The 16,118-nt window shown below is 37.1% G+C and overlaps 1 protein-coding gene across 1 annotated transcript in view; it reads right to left on the minus strand.

The window, feature by feature from the left end:
* Window positions 1–16,118, minus strand: part of HYDIN (HYDIN axonemal central pair apparatus protein) — a 364,550-nt gene that overhangs the window by 317,600 nt on the left and 30,832 nt on the right. Inside the window, exon 6 of the mRNA XM_063112309.1 lies at window positions 7,277–7,401. Within this exon, the coding sequence (XP_062968379.1) occupies window positions 7,277–7,401 (125 nt within the window). The remainder of the gene's footprint in view (window positions 1–7,276; window positions 7,402–16,118) is intronic.

Consider the following 16,118-nt stretch of genomic DNA (forward strand, 5'->3'; position numbering starts at 1 on the left):
GATTCTATTTACCTATGAGCACTCTTAAGTTAGTTGGTCTCAAAACCTAACCAAATAAACTTTTTTTGAAATTATACTCCCAACATATGTAAACATATTTATTTAGAAGTTACACCCCTATATTAATGTGCTCATATGTCAAATGTATTAAAAACATACCCTAAATACTAAAAAGGATGATATATAGATGAAATAAACAATATTTAAAGGTAATTTATTTAACATATTTACCAACAATTAATTATTTTAGTGAGAGTAAAAGGATTAACTATGCTTCATTCTTTTTCAAACTCCTGGTTTAAAACCTTGTGACATAGTGCTCCAAAGATAATTCACATTTTTCCCAATAGTTAGTTTTAGGAATTGACATAAACAAAAATGATACTTCACAAAGATATGGAGCTCCTGATGAAAGAAATGTATCACTGACTGAGTTTATTAATAATTTTTTAATTATTTAAAATTTTTTCCAACTTCATCCACTATCAACACTAATAACACAGAGGTTTTAGTTGAAATTCAGCTGATAATTTTTCCATAATGGTAACAATTACTTAATAGTCAAACAGAAGATTCAAACCCAAATATATCAGTAATTGCATTCAACATAAAAGGACTGCATAGTACAATTAAAAGACAAAGATTTTCAGATTGGATTTAAAAAACAACCACCTGGTGATACTTCCAAATGTAAGACTTTAAATATGAAGACACAGAAAAGTTGAAAGTAAAAGGATGAACAGAATATACCATGTCCACGCTAATCAAAAGAAAATTTCTGTACTATACAGATATCAGATCAAACAGACTTTAATGTCAGAAATGTTACTAAAGATTAAGAGACATATCATAACGATAAAATGGATACTTCAACAAGAAGTGATAAGAATCCTAAATGTGTATACCCCAACATCATAGGCTCAAAATACATAAAATGAAAACTGATAGCACCAAAATAGAGAAACAACAAATCCATAATCAGAGTTGTGAATTTTAATAACATCTTCCAATAAATGAGAAAAGGAGGCAAAAAGTTAATAGAGATATAGATTGAATGACATGATTATTAACAACTTGACCTAATTGACATTTATGGAACTTGTATCATTTTTAAGTGTACAGGGCACATTTATCAAAATGGAGCACATTTTGGGCCATAATGTAAGTCTCAACTAATTTCAAGGCCTGAAGTCACATAGAATTTTTCTGTCACTGGTTGACTTAAATTAGAAATCAACAACAAAAAATATAACCAGAAATTTCCCAAGTGTCTGAATATTAATTAATGCACTGTTAAATAGCCCATGTGCCAAAGAAAAAATAAAAATGGAAATTCTAAAATTTTAAATTACATGTGAAAATATATGTGCTGAAGATAAAGTCAGCTTTAGAGGAAAGTTTATTGTCTTAAATGCATATATTATTTTTAAAAGGCTGAAAATCAATGCAACTCTTCTGAGATTTAAAAAAAGTATGACAAGTCAAACCTGAAGAAAGTAGAAGAAATAAAGTAATAAAGAGCAGAAATCAATGAAATTGAAAAGAAATGAATAATAAAGAAAATCAACTGAAAATTTGTTCTCTTAATAAACTAATAAAATTGATAAATCCCTAACAATACAAAACAAGAAAAATTACCAATATTGATAATGAAAGAGGAGATATCACTAAAGATCTTACAAACATTACTGATATTACAAATGGTTTTTCTGAACAAGTTTATGCCAACAAATTCAAGATTTTAGATTAAATAGATAAATTCCTTGAAAAAAGGAATAAAAAAAGAGAATTCTCAACTTGTTTTATGAGGCCAATTTTGTTAAACCAAAACTTGACATGGACATGCTAATAATATTGATTTGATCATCACATACTGTACACAAATACTGATAGCTAACTCTGTACTCTATAAATATGTATAAATTAAAAAAAAACTAAAAAAAAAAAAAAGAAAATACAGGCCAATCTTGCTCATGACTTTGGATGCCAAACTCTCAAACAAAGTATTAGAATATCTAATCTAGTGATTTATTAAAATGATAATATTTAAAGCTTGGGTTTCTCCCAGAATATAGCAGAGATTTAGCATTTCAAAACCAATCACTGAAATAGAAGAATTAAGGTAAAATAACATATGATCATGTCAACAAATGCGAAAGCAGTATTTGATAAAATTCAACACCCACTCAAAATTAAAAGTCTTAAAAACCTAGGGACAGAAGGGAATTTTCTTATTCTGATAGACTTTCCACTAAAAACCTCTAGCAAACATCATAGTAAATGATGAAATACTGAGCACTTCAGTATAAGAATTGAGATTTAGATTGAGACTGAGATGGAGAACAAGAGAAGGATATTTGCTGTCATCCCTGCCAATGAACATTGTACTGAAGGTCTAGCCCAAGCAAGAAAGAATAAGAAATAAAAGGCATAAGGATTAAAAAAGAATCAAACTATTGTTATATCTGCAAATGACTTGATTATGTATATACAAAATCCAAAATCATCTACAGATAAACCATAATAAGTTAATTTAGCGAGGTCTGTGGATCAACATACAAAATTCAATTGTAATTCAATATACCCACACAAATTTAGAAAATAAAATTAGGAAATAAAAACACTACACTAGTTATAAAATAAAAAATTGATAAACTGTACTTCATCAAAATTATATTTTGCTGCTAATGAAAAGGCACGGTTAAGAAAATCAGAAAGGCAGAATTTCATTATTTTTTATGGCTGAGTAGTATTCCAATGTGTATATGTGCCATATTTTCTTTATTTAGTCACCTGCTGATGGACATTTAGGTTGGTTCCATATTGTGGCTACTGTGAATAGAACTACTGTGAATAGAGCCACAATAAACATGGCAGTGCAGATATCCCTTGACACGTTGATTTCCTTTCCTTTGGATACATATCCCGTAGTGGGATTGCTGGATCATATGGTAGTACTCTCTGTAGTTTTTTGAGAAACCTCCATACTGTTATCCACTGACTGTGAGAAAATATTTACAATTCTTTCTGTAAGACTTATATAGAGAATATATTTAAAAACACAAGTCAATAACAAAATCACAAATTACCCCACAAATAGGCAAAAGACTTGAACACACACTTCACAAAAGACGTAAAAATGGTCAAAAGTGCATGAAAAGATACTCAACATTATTAGTCACTAGAAAAATGCAAATTAAAATCAAAATGAGATAGCACTTCACACCCACTAGAATGACTAAAATGGAAAGGTTGACATGACCGAGAATTGATGAGAATGTGGAGTGACTGGAACCCTCGTACATTGCTGGTGGGAACAAAAAGTGCAACCACTTTAGAAAACCATTTGGAAGTTTTTCATAAAGTGAAGCTTGTAACTACACTATGACTCAGCAATTCTACTTCTATACATTTACCCAAGAGAAATAAACATATGTACATCTGCGCACACACGCACACACACAGGACCCGTGCAAGAATGGTTATTAAAGCTTTATTCATAATAGCCCCAAATCTCAAACAACCCAAATTTACATTAACAGGAGGACGGATAAATTACGTATAGCCATACAGTGGAATACTGCTCAGCAATAAAAGGGGAATTACTGACACACACAAGAACGTGGATAAACCTCAAAAACATTATGTTGAGTGAATGAAACGACACAAAAGAGTATAGTGTATGAGTACGTTTATTTGAAGTCCACGATCCAGCAAGACTAATATAGTGTAGAAGAAATGAGAAACTTTGGGGTGAGGGGTTGAGGGACTGACTGGGAATGCGCATGAGGGAACGTTCTGAGCAGACGGCTGTTCTATATATTGAATGGGGCGGTAGTGACACAGGTATTTATACTTGACAAAACTCATCAAACTTTACGTCTGAGATCTGTGCATCTTATCATATCTAAATCATACCTCAATATTTTCTCAAACAACTACAGATAGATCTTCCATACAACCCAGAAATCCCTCTTCTGGGTATATACCCAGAGGAATGGAAATCATCATGTTGAAGAGATGCCTGCACTCCCATGTTCATCACAGCTCTGTTTACAATAGCCAAGACATGGAACCAACCTAAATGTCCATCGATGGATGATTCAGTAAGGAAACTGTGGTATATATACACCATGGAATACTACTCTGCCATAAAAAAGAATGAAATACTCCCATTTGCAACAACATGGATGAGCCTGGAGAAACTTATGTTGAGTGAAATAAGCAAAGCACAAAGGGATAAATACCGCATGTGCTCACTCATATGTGGGAGCTAAGAGAGAAAGAAGGAAGGAAAGAAAGACCACAGTGGTGCGTTGAACTTGCAGAGGGAGGGAACATTCCTTGGGCTACAAAGTGGAGTGGGGAGGAAAGAGAGAGAGGGAGGTTGGGGATAATTGGGTGGGGGACACAGGGTACAAAAGCAATTTGTGGTAATGGGTACACTGCCAGTATGAATCTGGCCCTCACATCATGGGCTCAAGGGGTGACAATCAGCTTTGTATCTCAGGAATACCCATAACCAATAAAAAATAAATAAAAAAGAATAAATCATATCTCAATAAAAAATGTAATTAAAAAACCCACTTACACTAATATCAAAAACCACTGAATATATAGGAACAAATCTAATGAAAATTTCAAGACTTCTACCCAGAAAATACAGCTGAGAGAAAGTAAAAAAAAAAAAAACCAAAAAAACCTAAATACATGAAGGGATAACCCATGTTTATAATATAATAGAGAGAGAGGGTTATAAAATAGTGGGAAAGAATGAGCTACTCCGTAAACAGTAATGAAGAATGTGAAAAAAGCCATAAATTAGAGTCAGTTTTAGGCAGCAAACCAAACTGGAGACTTAAATAACTAAAACACTTGATAAATAGTTTTTAAACTATGAGTACTTTTAAATTCATCACTAACCTGATAAGAACATAAGGACAGAAAGTGAAGTGAAGAATACCAGGGAATAATGGAATCCCTGGGCTGGCTTTTGCTATAATGGCTTTTGTTAACCTTTGAACTTCTGCTTTAAAGATTGCGTTGTGTGCCTAGGACAGAGATAAAGTCCAGGGCCTGCCCAAAGCTGGGATTATAAATCCAAAGATTATAAAACACAAAGGGGAATAGATACTGAGGTTGAAAATTTAACAGAAGCAATAAACAGCAGACTAACTAAAACGCAATATAAATAAAATAAATATAAACTCAATAAATCCAAATTATATTTGAATTATCTGATACAGAACATAAATAACCATGTTTAATATATTTTAGAAATAAAAGGGAAACTTGAAAAATAAAACAGCAGAGAACAATCAGATTTGACAAGAGCTAAATAAAACTTTGAGAAATAAAAATCAAAATAATTGAAGAATTAAAACTCAGCAGATGAGACCTCACTGAAGAAGGAATTAATGAATGGGATAATGGATAAGAAGAAAGTATCCAGTGACAAAGAAATGAAAACATAAATTAGAGATTAAAAGAAAAGAATGATAGAGTAATAATAGATTCAGTAATAGGAAAATAGAGTGACTCTAAACAGTGTTCCAGAACAAGATAATAGGAAGGAGGAGAGCTGATAATCCATACAGGAAAAAAAATGACACAGGGGCCCTCTCTCACATACACGTAAAAATTAAATCACAGCTGGATCATTAACCTAAGCATAGAAGCTAAAACTATAATCCTTCTAGAGGTAAACATAGGAAAATATACTCATGATCTTGGAGAGGGCAAAGATTTCTTAGCCAAGAGGCTAAAAGCATTAATCTTAGAAGAAAAAAATTGATAATAGGAATTTCATCAAAACCCAAAATTGCTGCTGATCAAGAAATATCATTAAGGAAATAAAAAGGCAAGCCACAGACTGGGAGAAAATATTAATAATACATATAACTGACAGATGACTAGTATTTAGAATATCGAGTTACAAAGGACACTTACAAATTAATAACGAAAGAATAAACGAGCAAGAGACTTGAAAAGACACACACACAAAATATATGAATGGCCAGTAAGCACATGAAAAGGTGCTCAACATCATTAATCATTAGGGAAATGAAAATTAAAACCACTGTTAGACCACTGCACACCACTAATATGTCTGAAATTAGTAAAACAACACTATATGTTGGTGAGGATGTGAAAGCAACTGAAACTCTCACTTTGTTGGTGGGAGGGTAAAATGGCACAACGACCTTGGAGAACTGACCTCCCCAATGTGTTATGAACTATGCTTTAACCTTCCATCATTTGGTTACATGGGTCAGAATATCCCCCTTTTGATTAAGCTAGTTCAAATTAAGTTTCTCTGGCTAGCAGCCAGTAAATTATGGCTAACACTTTTAAGACATATAGACTGTGCTACTGGTTATGTGCTGTTGTTATGCTGGGCAATGTGGAGCCAGGACCATTTAACCATGGGTCCTTTAGGGCAAGGGCTTGAATTGTCCTGCTCAGATATGCATCCACAGAGATAGCAACTCTAAATGTGACCCAGCTGCCATTAGTTGCTCTTTCCCTGGCCGCACACTTCTGTTTTCTCCCTACAATGCCCTTCTACAGACAATCTGGGTCAAGCAACATGAATGAGTAAAAAGGAAGTAAGAAGGAAATGAGAAAAATCATAAAATAATAAATGGCAATGGTAAAATATTAATTTGAAAACAAACTTTGGAGACTACATAACGTACAGGCAGTCGACATGACCGTAAATTAAATATCTGCAAAAACAGTGTGTAATTTTCATGGTTACATACAGAGTGGTCCTCAAAAAAATGCTAGTGGCAATAGACACAGCCCTCTATTTATGTAAGACGTTAAGTAAGATATTTGCGTTTCTGAGGATTAAAGTAACTGGATCTTACGTAGACTAGTGGGCACATACAAGAACTTTCTGAACTGGGGTTTACATTTTTAAAATGTTAGACAAATGCAGCAATAAATCTAATGGAAAACCCATGGGGTATTTGTTACCTTCAAGTTTCCATTTACACATAAATAACCTCAATCTACCAGATTGACTTCTGGGTATAGGTTCCTTTCTGAGCCCTGTATTCCTCGGCTTTCAAGCACTGGGGAAACCAGTGAGATGAGATTTATATCTGGCTCAACATCATTGCTTTTGGAAGAATTCATTCTTTGGTTCTTTACTTTGTGGATCTTAGCTTACTCTAATGCAGCCAAAATTACCATTTCCTGTTCATCTTCATCATACTTCCCATCCAACCTTTCTTAACAGGTAGAACTTTTAACAAAGAATAATGCATACCTGTGTCATAATGCACGATAAGTCTTTCACTGTGATTGCCCACACTCTGTGGCTCAAACGCCACTTCCAGTTGCATGGACTCTCCCACATTAAGAGTTGCAACAGTTGGCTCTACAGAGAAAGGCCTGCAACACACAGGGAGACACATGATCAGAGCTCATTTCTGACTAGGCTGAGAGAGGAAGGAGAGGAGACGTAAGTTCTAGTTCTGCAGGCAGCTCAGACCCGATACCCCAATTCCATGATCCAGAACTGAAGTATACTTTCCTCCCTAATGTGAAGGAACTTTAGTTTTAATGTTAAACTAACAGTATGTAATAGATCATCAATATGTAAAGGAAACAGATGCAATAATATTTTTGTTTGTGTTCTTGCCATTCAGAGCTTCTTTTAACATTTATTGAGTGTTCCTGCTGGGCTCAGGAACTGGTTAGGGCAATCGCAAATGAATAAAATCCAGCTCTTATCCTCAAACACTGAGATTCCAGTAAGGGACAGACTTAAAATATGTGCGCAAATACTGTCATTTGCAAAAGAACAGTGCCTTCAAAGAAATAAACATCAGGTTTTGCGAGAGTTCAGAGGAGAGAGGGCATCATATTGGAAAAATACATCAGAGTCCCAAAAGGAAAGTGACGGCACAATCTCATTAGGATACTCCAGGACAGTTTACCAGAGGGTCTACGTAAAAGAGGTGGGAAAGGTGTAGGAGAACTACAAGAGATGACGCGACAGCGCAGGGTGAGCAACAGTAGAGGGGTTACCACCTCTAGCCCAGAGAGCCATGGGAAGGAGTGGTTTTGAAATCCACAAGGAGAGTCCCAAGAGAAGGCTGCCTTGTGAGGAGCAAGGAGCTTTAGCCAAGGGAGCCAGCCAGCCCAAGTGGCCTCACAGGGAAGACACTGGGGGAAAAGTGTCCTGACCTCATCTCCCTTCTGTCTGATTGCCTGCAGGGTAATCTCTGGATGAACCCAACCAGAAGCCAGAGGCACGGGGCCTGTTGAACCAGGCCACAGAGGTCAGCCTCCTGGGCTAGAGCGGGCTGCAGAAGAGTGGAGCATACATTTGGAAAGGCAAACTGGGGATAAGCTCTGAGTCTTGAAAATAGAATTCGAGGATGTAGACATAGTGGGGGGTGGGGGATGAGAGTGGATTTGGGAACAGGAAATAGTTTAGTTTAATTGTCGTGAAAGGGAATAGTCAGAGAAAAGTGGATCTGATCATGAAGTGCCTGAAATAACTTATAGAATTCTTCCTTCTAAATAGGAAACCCAACCCATTTAATTACTTTCACGGTCCATTTCACTTTTTTAAATTGCCAGTTTTTCAAAGTAATGTGTTGTACAATGTATCTGGCAGGCTAAGCTGTTTCTGATTATTTACTTCTATCATAATAGTTTTTAGGGTCATCATTCCTTAAATCTTCTGTTAGATAATGAACTAGTTTCAGGAAACCTAAGCTTTCTGCTATGACAGTAGAGAGCTTATGCCAAGAGTAGCACTGGCCGGTGCTGAAATGATTACTGCAGGACCGCTGGGGCTTCCTACCATGGGCAATTATTTATTTTCTCTGGTGCTTTCTACTTGGGGGCTCTTCTCCAAAAGGAGAGGACTTCCTGATTTCCCCCCTTCCTTTCTCTGTCCTTTCCCCATACCCACAGCACCAATCCTCCAGGGAAGCCCAGGCATTGCTGCAGGGGTGCTCTGGGCCGGTGGTGACTAGCCTGGCCTCTGGAGCCAATTGCATGAGTTCAAAACTCAGCCCTGCCATGACCTTGGACAAGTCACTTAACTTTCAGTTTCCTCATCTGCAAAATGAGGATAATGACAGCACCTGCTTCATAGGTTTCTGTTGAGGACTAAAGGGGTTGCTACAGGTAAAGTGCTTAGAAGAATGCCTGGTACATAGGAAGTGCCACACAAGTGTTTATTATTATTTTTGGTATTGCTATTTTCATATCCCTCACTGGCCGCCCCTGGATGCTGGGAGATGAACATGAAGATGAGTTTGGGTGTTCAGATGAGTCCAAGCTTTTGTCATTCTCCCCTCAATCCCTCACACTGCTCTAGAGATACTGTGAGAAAGCACACAGAGGTCACAACACATCAATCTCCTATTCAAACACCTTCAATGGTCCTCATAACCTATGTCATAAAGTTCAAACTCCTAGGCATTTGAGGTCCCACACAATCTGTTCCCAGCCAGTTTTCGCATTCTCATTATACACATGCATCTGTTCGAATATCCTGTCCACCTGTCACATTCCGAGTTGGTGCTGGAGTGGAATGGGGTGGGAGGGCTTTAGTCCCTTCACCCACGACCTCCCCCAGCACTGCTCCTGCTCTGCCATCCAACCAGACTGTGCCCCCACATATGAGCCAGAACTGCTAGGGTCGCATCAGAACACTCACCATTTCCCATATGCCATACTCCCTCCAAAGTCACCTATCACACAGTCCAGACTAGAAGTCACGTCTTAAATAGAGTCTTCTCTGATTCTCTCCTTCCTCTCAGAGGCTATAACTTTCTTTTTACTCCTTACTGCAGTTTACCTGGTACTAGAGTTAGTTTTCATTTAAACACCCAAGCTCATCCTAAGGTTTATCTTATAGCATCTAGAGTTGCCAGTGAGGGAGATAAAATAGCAATACCAAAATAGATCTCTCTCAATAGCTAGAAACTCTTGGGAAGTGAGGAAAGGGAAAACAGAATTTCATGAGCACATGGTCTGTTGTACACAGGGTGCTTTACATGTCAATTCTTTTAATCCTTGAAAAAACTGAGAAAGTAGGTATTGTTCTCTGCATTTTAGACATGAGAAAATAGATGCTCCAAAAGGGCAGGCAACTTGCCCCAACTTGCCCAGCTAGGTAGTGGTGGAGCTGGGACTTCCTGTTCTTTCCCCCACCCCCGAATGTGGAAGCCGCGTGGTTAGATTCATCGTTGTGTCTCTGAGCACCCTATGCAGTCTTGACTCACAGGAGCCTCTTGGAAGAGGCTGTTGAATTAAATTACAATGAACTCTTAAAGGAAAAGAAAAATATCTGTAATCATTAATTAATATTTATAACTTCTTGGTGGAACAGAAAAGGAGCAAGCTTTCAGTATCTCAAGAATCTGTGCTCAATGGGAGATGCAGGTGAGTCTACCAGTCTCAAAGTCCTTCCCTGCCTTTCTCTTTAGTAAGAATCTGGAGCTGAGGACTGGGTCCAGTTTCCTGGCTTTGGGAACAATGTCACAATATTTTCTTCTGTCTTTGTCTCCCTACTCCCTATTATTTGTCTTCCTGCACTGGGCTTTCATTTTCTTCTCAAACATTTCTTGGTGGCAAAAGAACAGTTTTGAAATGGATTGGATATTATTACATTGCAGAATCTAAGCTAATTTTCTATAGAGAAGGTGACATTACTGTCTGTTGGGAAAATACAGGAAAATGGTCAGGGCCCCTCAGATGTTCAGAATCTTCCCGAGCATTTGATGTAAACATGCAAGTGTGCCCCGGTGTTCCTTGGTTATCGTCTAACGTAATTGCGCATGTGCATCCAGGTGTCCTGGGTTATGACTTAGGTACAAAGGATGAGCGGCTCTGATCCATAGTGCCCCCCACCCTCGGGATACCACTACTGCTGCTTGAGGCTGTTGCTGCTGCTGCTAGTGCCCCTGGGACCTTCTGCAAGGCCACCGCCACCACCGGACCTGTAAGCTGCTGCTGAGGACTGAGTTCGTGTCATCTGCCAACAGCTCCCAGAATCTTTCCCAATTACCTAGCATGGACCTGCGTGTGAGGGATCTGGGGACCCAGTCTGTACAGTGGGTTTGGAGAGTCTGAGTCCTAGTTTCTGACAATATAAATGGAAACTTAGCATAACTAAAATAACGAAACATTTTGGCTTTTAGTTATGATTAGCGCTAGCTTTACAACTGTCCCATTGCTAGGACCTCCAGGAATCCAAATTCTACAGAGTGGTAATAGATACTTTCCTTTTGTGCTAATTGTTGGGTTTAGAGCACATGGAACTTCTTCAGTAGTTAGAAAATCACCTGGGATCACCATTGCTAGTTAGAACTGCCTGAGCTTTCTCAATAAATCTGATGTTAATTAGGTGAAGTGTGTTAAATTCTGGTCCTTAAACATTGTCCGTAATTCGATTTTGTACTTTATTTTACTACAAGAAGACAAACTGAACAGGCTAGAAATTATCAAGTATCAGAAAATGCTCTTACAAAAAAAAAAAGGGTATTGCTCCTCAAGGGTATAAAGCTAGCTCTATCAAAGTGTTTAGTTTTGATATCACATCCTCATTAATACCAAATACTTGGTTATAAAGGGAATTTGGTTTTATGAAAAATCATGAGCCATGAAAAAGACTTTGAGTTTTTGTTTGATCAATTATGAGCTAATCTTATGAACTAAAACTACTCCATCCAAGTGATTGAATATTTTAGCAGAAGATTAAATATTGGTCCTATTATATTAAATATTGAACATTAGTATTTTTTCTTCATACAATCTTTCTTATTTTACTAATTCCTAACTCGAGATTTTCGATTTTGAAATTGCTTCTTAATCCTATTTCACCTTCCAATAGTAAGCCTACATTAATAGTCAAAGTTATTCTGATGCCTACATAAATTTTAGGACAAATTTGTAATAAAGTTGAACAGTAATTGTTTATGTTTTCTGTATATTTTAAAAGACATTGCAGTTCCTTTTATTAGTGTAAAAAACATTATACCTATTTTATAATACTTGGAGCATGTTTTTTATTTTAAATTATTGTAGAGGTTGATAGGTGTGATAGTTTTGCCTTTGTGATATGTTGGCTAAGCATCTTAGAAACATTTATTGAGTGCTTATTAATTCTAGACACTTTGCTAGATGCTGGGGACATACAAATGAAGAGTTAGATATAATCATCGCATCTGAGAAGCTCATGTCTTACTAGGGGCAATAGGAATGTAAAGAAAGTTTTACTTTTTATAGTTTAGGTGAATCTAATAAATTCATAAACTTAACTATTACTTAAATAATATTTCAATGAGAAAAATATGCTTTTTAAAAATTTTAACACTTACTTGTACAATGATCTGTTTTTTAAACAATTTCCTATGAGACACTGTTTCTAGCTGTATATTGACACTACAAGTGGCAGTACCATGAATAGACTCTGGGCTTTTGCTTCCAAATTCCCAAACTATCCATTGCTCTTCCATGTCTATTGACAATCACATTAACTGAAGTATCCTGTGGGGGCAACAGAATCACCTATGCAGTTTTTAGAATGGAAACTTATCATGGGATCTCTCCAGGTTCCTGACTCAATATGATGTGACCACAAATTCAACCACATCCTTTCTCATTGTAGCCATCAGGGCACTCCACTTGCAAACTGTGGTTAATTTAAACAGAGAAGAAATTGATTGGAAGGATCTGAGTTTACTCACAGAATCGATGACAGTCGGAAAACATGCATTTTGTGGAAAGAACATAAAACTGCTATTTCATGAACAGTCTAAACAGGAAAACACAAATATTTACAAACACAGAATTCAATTAAGAGACTTGGTTACACAGAAGATGGGAAAGGTGAGAAACCCAACTTAAGATGGTGAGATAGCTCAGGGATTAGTAACAGCAGTGAGCCATTTCCATGCCTGCCCTGGGGGCAAAAGGAGAGGAGAAGTGTTATCAGATTCTGGGGAAGTGATTTTGCATGAATCAAACATGTAAAAAAAAATTGCCATTTATGTGTAGTTTTTAAGATTCATCCAAATGGTCCAGGAAGATATGCTGCTTACACTTGTTTCTCCACCTTAGGTGGATTCTCCTCTTCGTAGAAAAAATACCAATGTAACAGGACGTTTCTATTGTGTATTATGGATAGTGGATGTGGGAGACCATTTTCTAATTGAAAAAGAGGTTCTTTCTAGGTCATGGTGAGCCATTTGAACAACCTGATTCCTTCTCCCTCAATCAAATTGTGCAAGGCCCACCATGAGATGACAAAGGCTGTAAAAGTGCTTATGTACAATGTCACTGATTTCCAAAAGAAATTGTCCTTTGCCTTTGATGGCTGATTTATTTAAAGTAGTTCCAAGGATCTAGCTTCCACCTAGGATGTAGAAAACTGGAAAGTGTGTTTCTTTCACCCTAAGAATGAAAAAAGCATATAAACAACTAAATCACAACTCTCCATGAACCTGTCAGAGAGCTGAGGTTGGAAGGTAAACAGCATTCTGAAATCTAAAGACAGTCAATCCTCCGACTGCAAGGGAGATGGGACATGTGCAGACTATTTCATCTGCGGCTTTCACCTGTGGCAGACTTCCTTCAAGGAGAAGAAAAGGTGAGAGAGGACGGAGCAGAAGAAATATTTGAAGAGGCCATGGCTGAGATTATCCAAAAATAATGAAAGATCCAGGAAGCTCACAGAAGCTCAAGCAGGATTAAAACCAAAACCAAACAAAAGCAAAGCAAAATTCTTTTTTTAAAAAGCAAAACAAAAACAAAACCTACACCTGGACTCATCATATTCAAACTGCCAAAAAGCAAATATAAAGACAAAACCAAAAAGCAGCCCAAGGAAAAAAAAACTAATTACATACAGAGGAACAAAGATAAAAATTACAGCACACTTCTCATTAGAAAAATATAAGCCGAAGGACAACTGAGTGACATCTTTAAAGTACTGGAAAATAAAAAAAGTGTATAAATAATTGTTGACCCAGAATTTAATACTGTAGAGAAAATATATTTCAAAAATGAAAAAAAATACTTTTTCAGATAGACTAAAACTGAGAGAATTTACAGTATTTACTTGGGCTACGAGGAATATTAAGGGTAGTTTTTCAGCCAGGAGAAATATTCTACAAGACAGAAATGTGGATCTACATGAAATGGTTTGGAGATAGTGACACTCCTGGGATTCTTGGAAGATAAACACACATCCCCTCCCCAGGCATGTACCCTCAACTGCAATATGGCAGCCCTGATACCTACGATATGGCAGGCTGGGTAACCTGAAAACTCTTCCACCAGAAGATACCTAGAAAGACTGGATAAAATATGACATAAAAATGTGTAGCTGGACATGCACAAAAATAAAGAAAACTCACAGGATTCCAAACAAAGAGGAAGCTAAATACTAGAGTGGTAACCCACCGAGCTAATTCTAGGTCTGCCCTGAGTTCCCAGCTTCCTAGAAGCCTGGGTTTTCAACAGCCCTGCTGGAGCAGGAACCTAGGCCTTGGGATAGTCAAGTCAGGGGACTGGTACCAAATTTCCATATAAACCTGGTTAACTTGAAGGGCTACCAAAACACTCTCCCATCCACAAAAGGAAAATTGTCTGTCTTGGTATTGAGTCAGGGAAACAAAGTTTCCCTAGGAAGTTCATAACTTTGGACTTATGTCTTATACAGGTTTGGGGTTTAAATAAATGCAACCACTCCAGGAACTCCTAAGCCAAGAAGCTACCAAAAGAGAATTTCATAGTAGTCTAACCTTTGAGAACCAGGCAGAAGCAAATGTTAATCCTTTCTGGAGAGATGTGTCCTTAAACTAGCAAGGGATTCCACAGATAAAAGCCCTTCTGAAAATAGCTTAAATCCAGCTCCATATAAACAATATATTTTTAACTTTCATTTTTATTTTTTCCTAGTTCAGAATTTAGCTTAATTCACTTAAATGAAGCATCTGAAAGTGAATCTTCTATCCACCTTGTTGAAATTTTGATTTTAAACGCATACATAAAAACCCACTGGAAACCAGCTTTGGTAAAAGGTTCAGAAACAGTGTAAGACTTATGTAAAAGACATTACATCATTGCTACTTCAGAATTAATTTTAATTCAGTAAACACTATTTTTTTTTTTAAGTCATAAAAAAGAACTTGACCTCTTTCTTCCTGTCTTTCCAAGCTGGTCGATCTTGTTAAGGCCCCACCGATCAGCCACCATTCTCATGTCCCATAACAAATTGTTCTTTCTCATCTTATATAAGAGAGTTCCTTGACAGCAGGGATTGCCTTCTCATCCTTTATATTGTCTCGTGGTGTCTACACTGTAGCTACTCCATAAATATTCAGATTAAAATCCCACTCCCAGTCACCAGCTCTGTGCTCTTGAAGAAGTGACACAACCTCTCTGTGTCCCTCAGTTTTCTCATCTTCAAAGCCAGAAACAGAAGGTTCTCACATCTCCCTCTCTGAACTTCTCTTCTGCTTCCCTCTTCTATTTTTAAAAACCCTTGTGATTACACTGGGCCCATACAGAGAATCCAGAATAATCTGCCCATTTTAATTACACCTGCAACTTTAATCTCCCTTTGCCATGTAACATTACACAGTTACAGCTTCTGGGGATTAGGACGTGGGCCTATCTGGAGAGCTGTTATTCTGCCTTCCACACCAGCATAGCTCAATGGAAGAAAAAATAAAACAGCAAATGCGTTACACAGCACTTGCAATGCACCTGCGGCTTATTTTCATCATCCTCACAACGAGCCTATGAGGTGGCTACTATACTTTTCTCCATTTTCAGATGAGAAAACTGAGGGCCATGAGCCAAGGAATGTGGACAGCCCCCAGAAGCTAGAAAAGGCAAAGAAATGGGTTCAAAGCCTCCAAAACGAAACACAGCCCTGCTCACACTTTGATTTTAACCCAGTTAGACTTCTGACCTACTGAAATGTAAGATAAAAAATTTGTGTTGTTTCAAGCCATGAAATATGTCACGATTCGTTACAACAGCGATAGAAAACTAATCCAGCCAGTCATTAAAATTCTTGGTCAGAACAAATATGTTTATAAATTCCCATGAGCTGTTCTCTATACTAAGGACTT

The sequence above is a fragment of the Cynocephalus volans genome, chromosome 10 (genome assembly GCF_027409185.1).
Source record: "Cynocephalus volans isolate mCynVol1 chromosome 10, mCynVol1.pri, whole genome shotgun sequence".
Taxonomy (NCBI): Eukaryota; Metazoa; Chordata; class Mammalia; order Dermoptera; family Cynocephalidae; genus Cynocephalus; species Cynocephalus volans.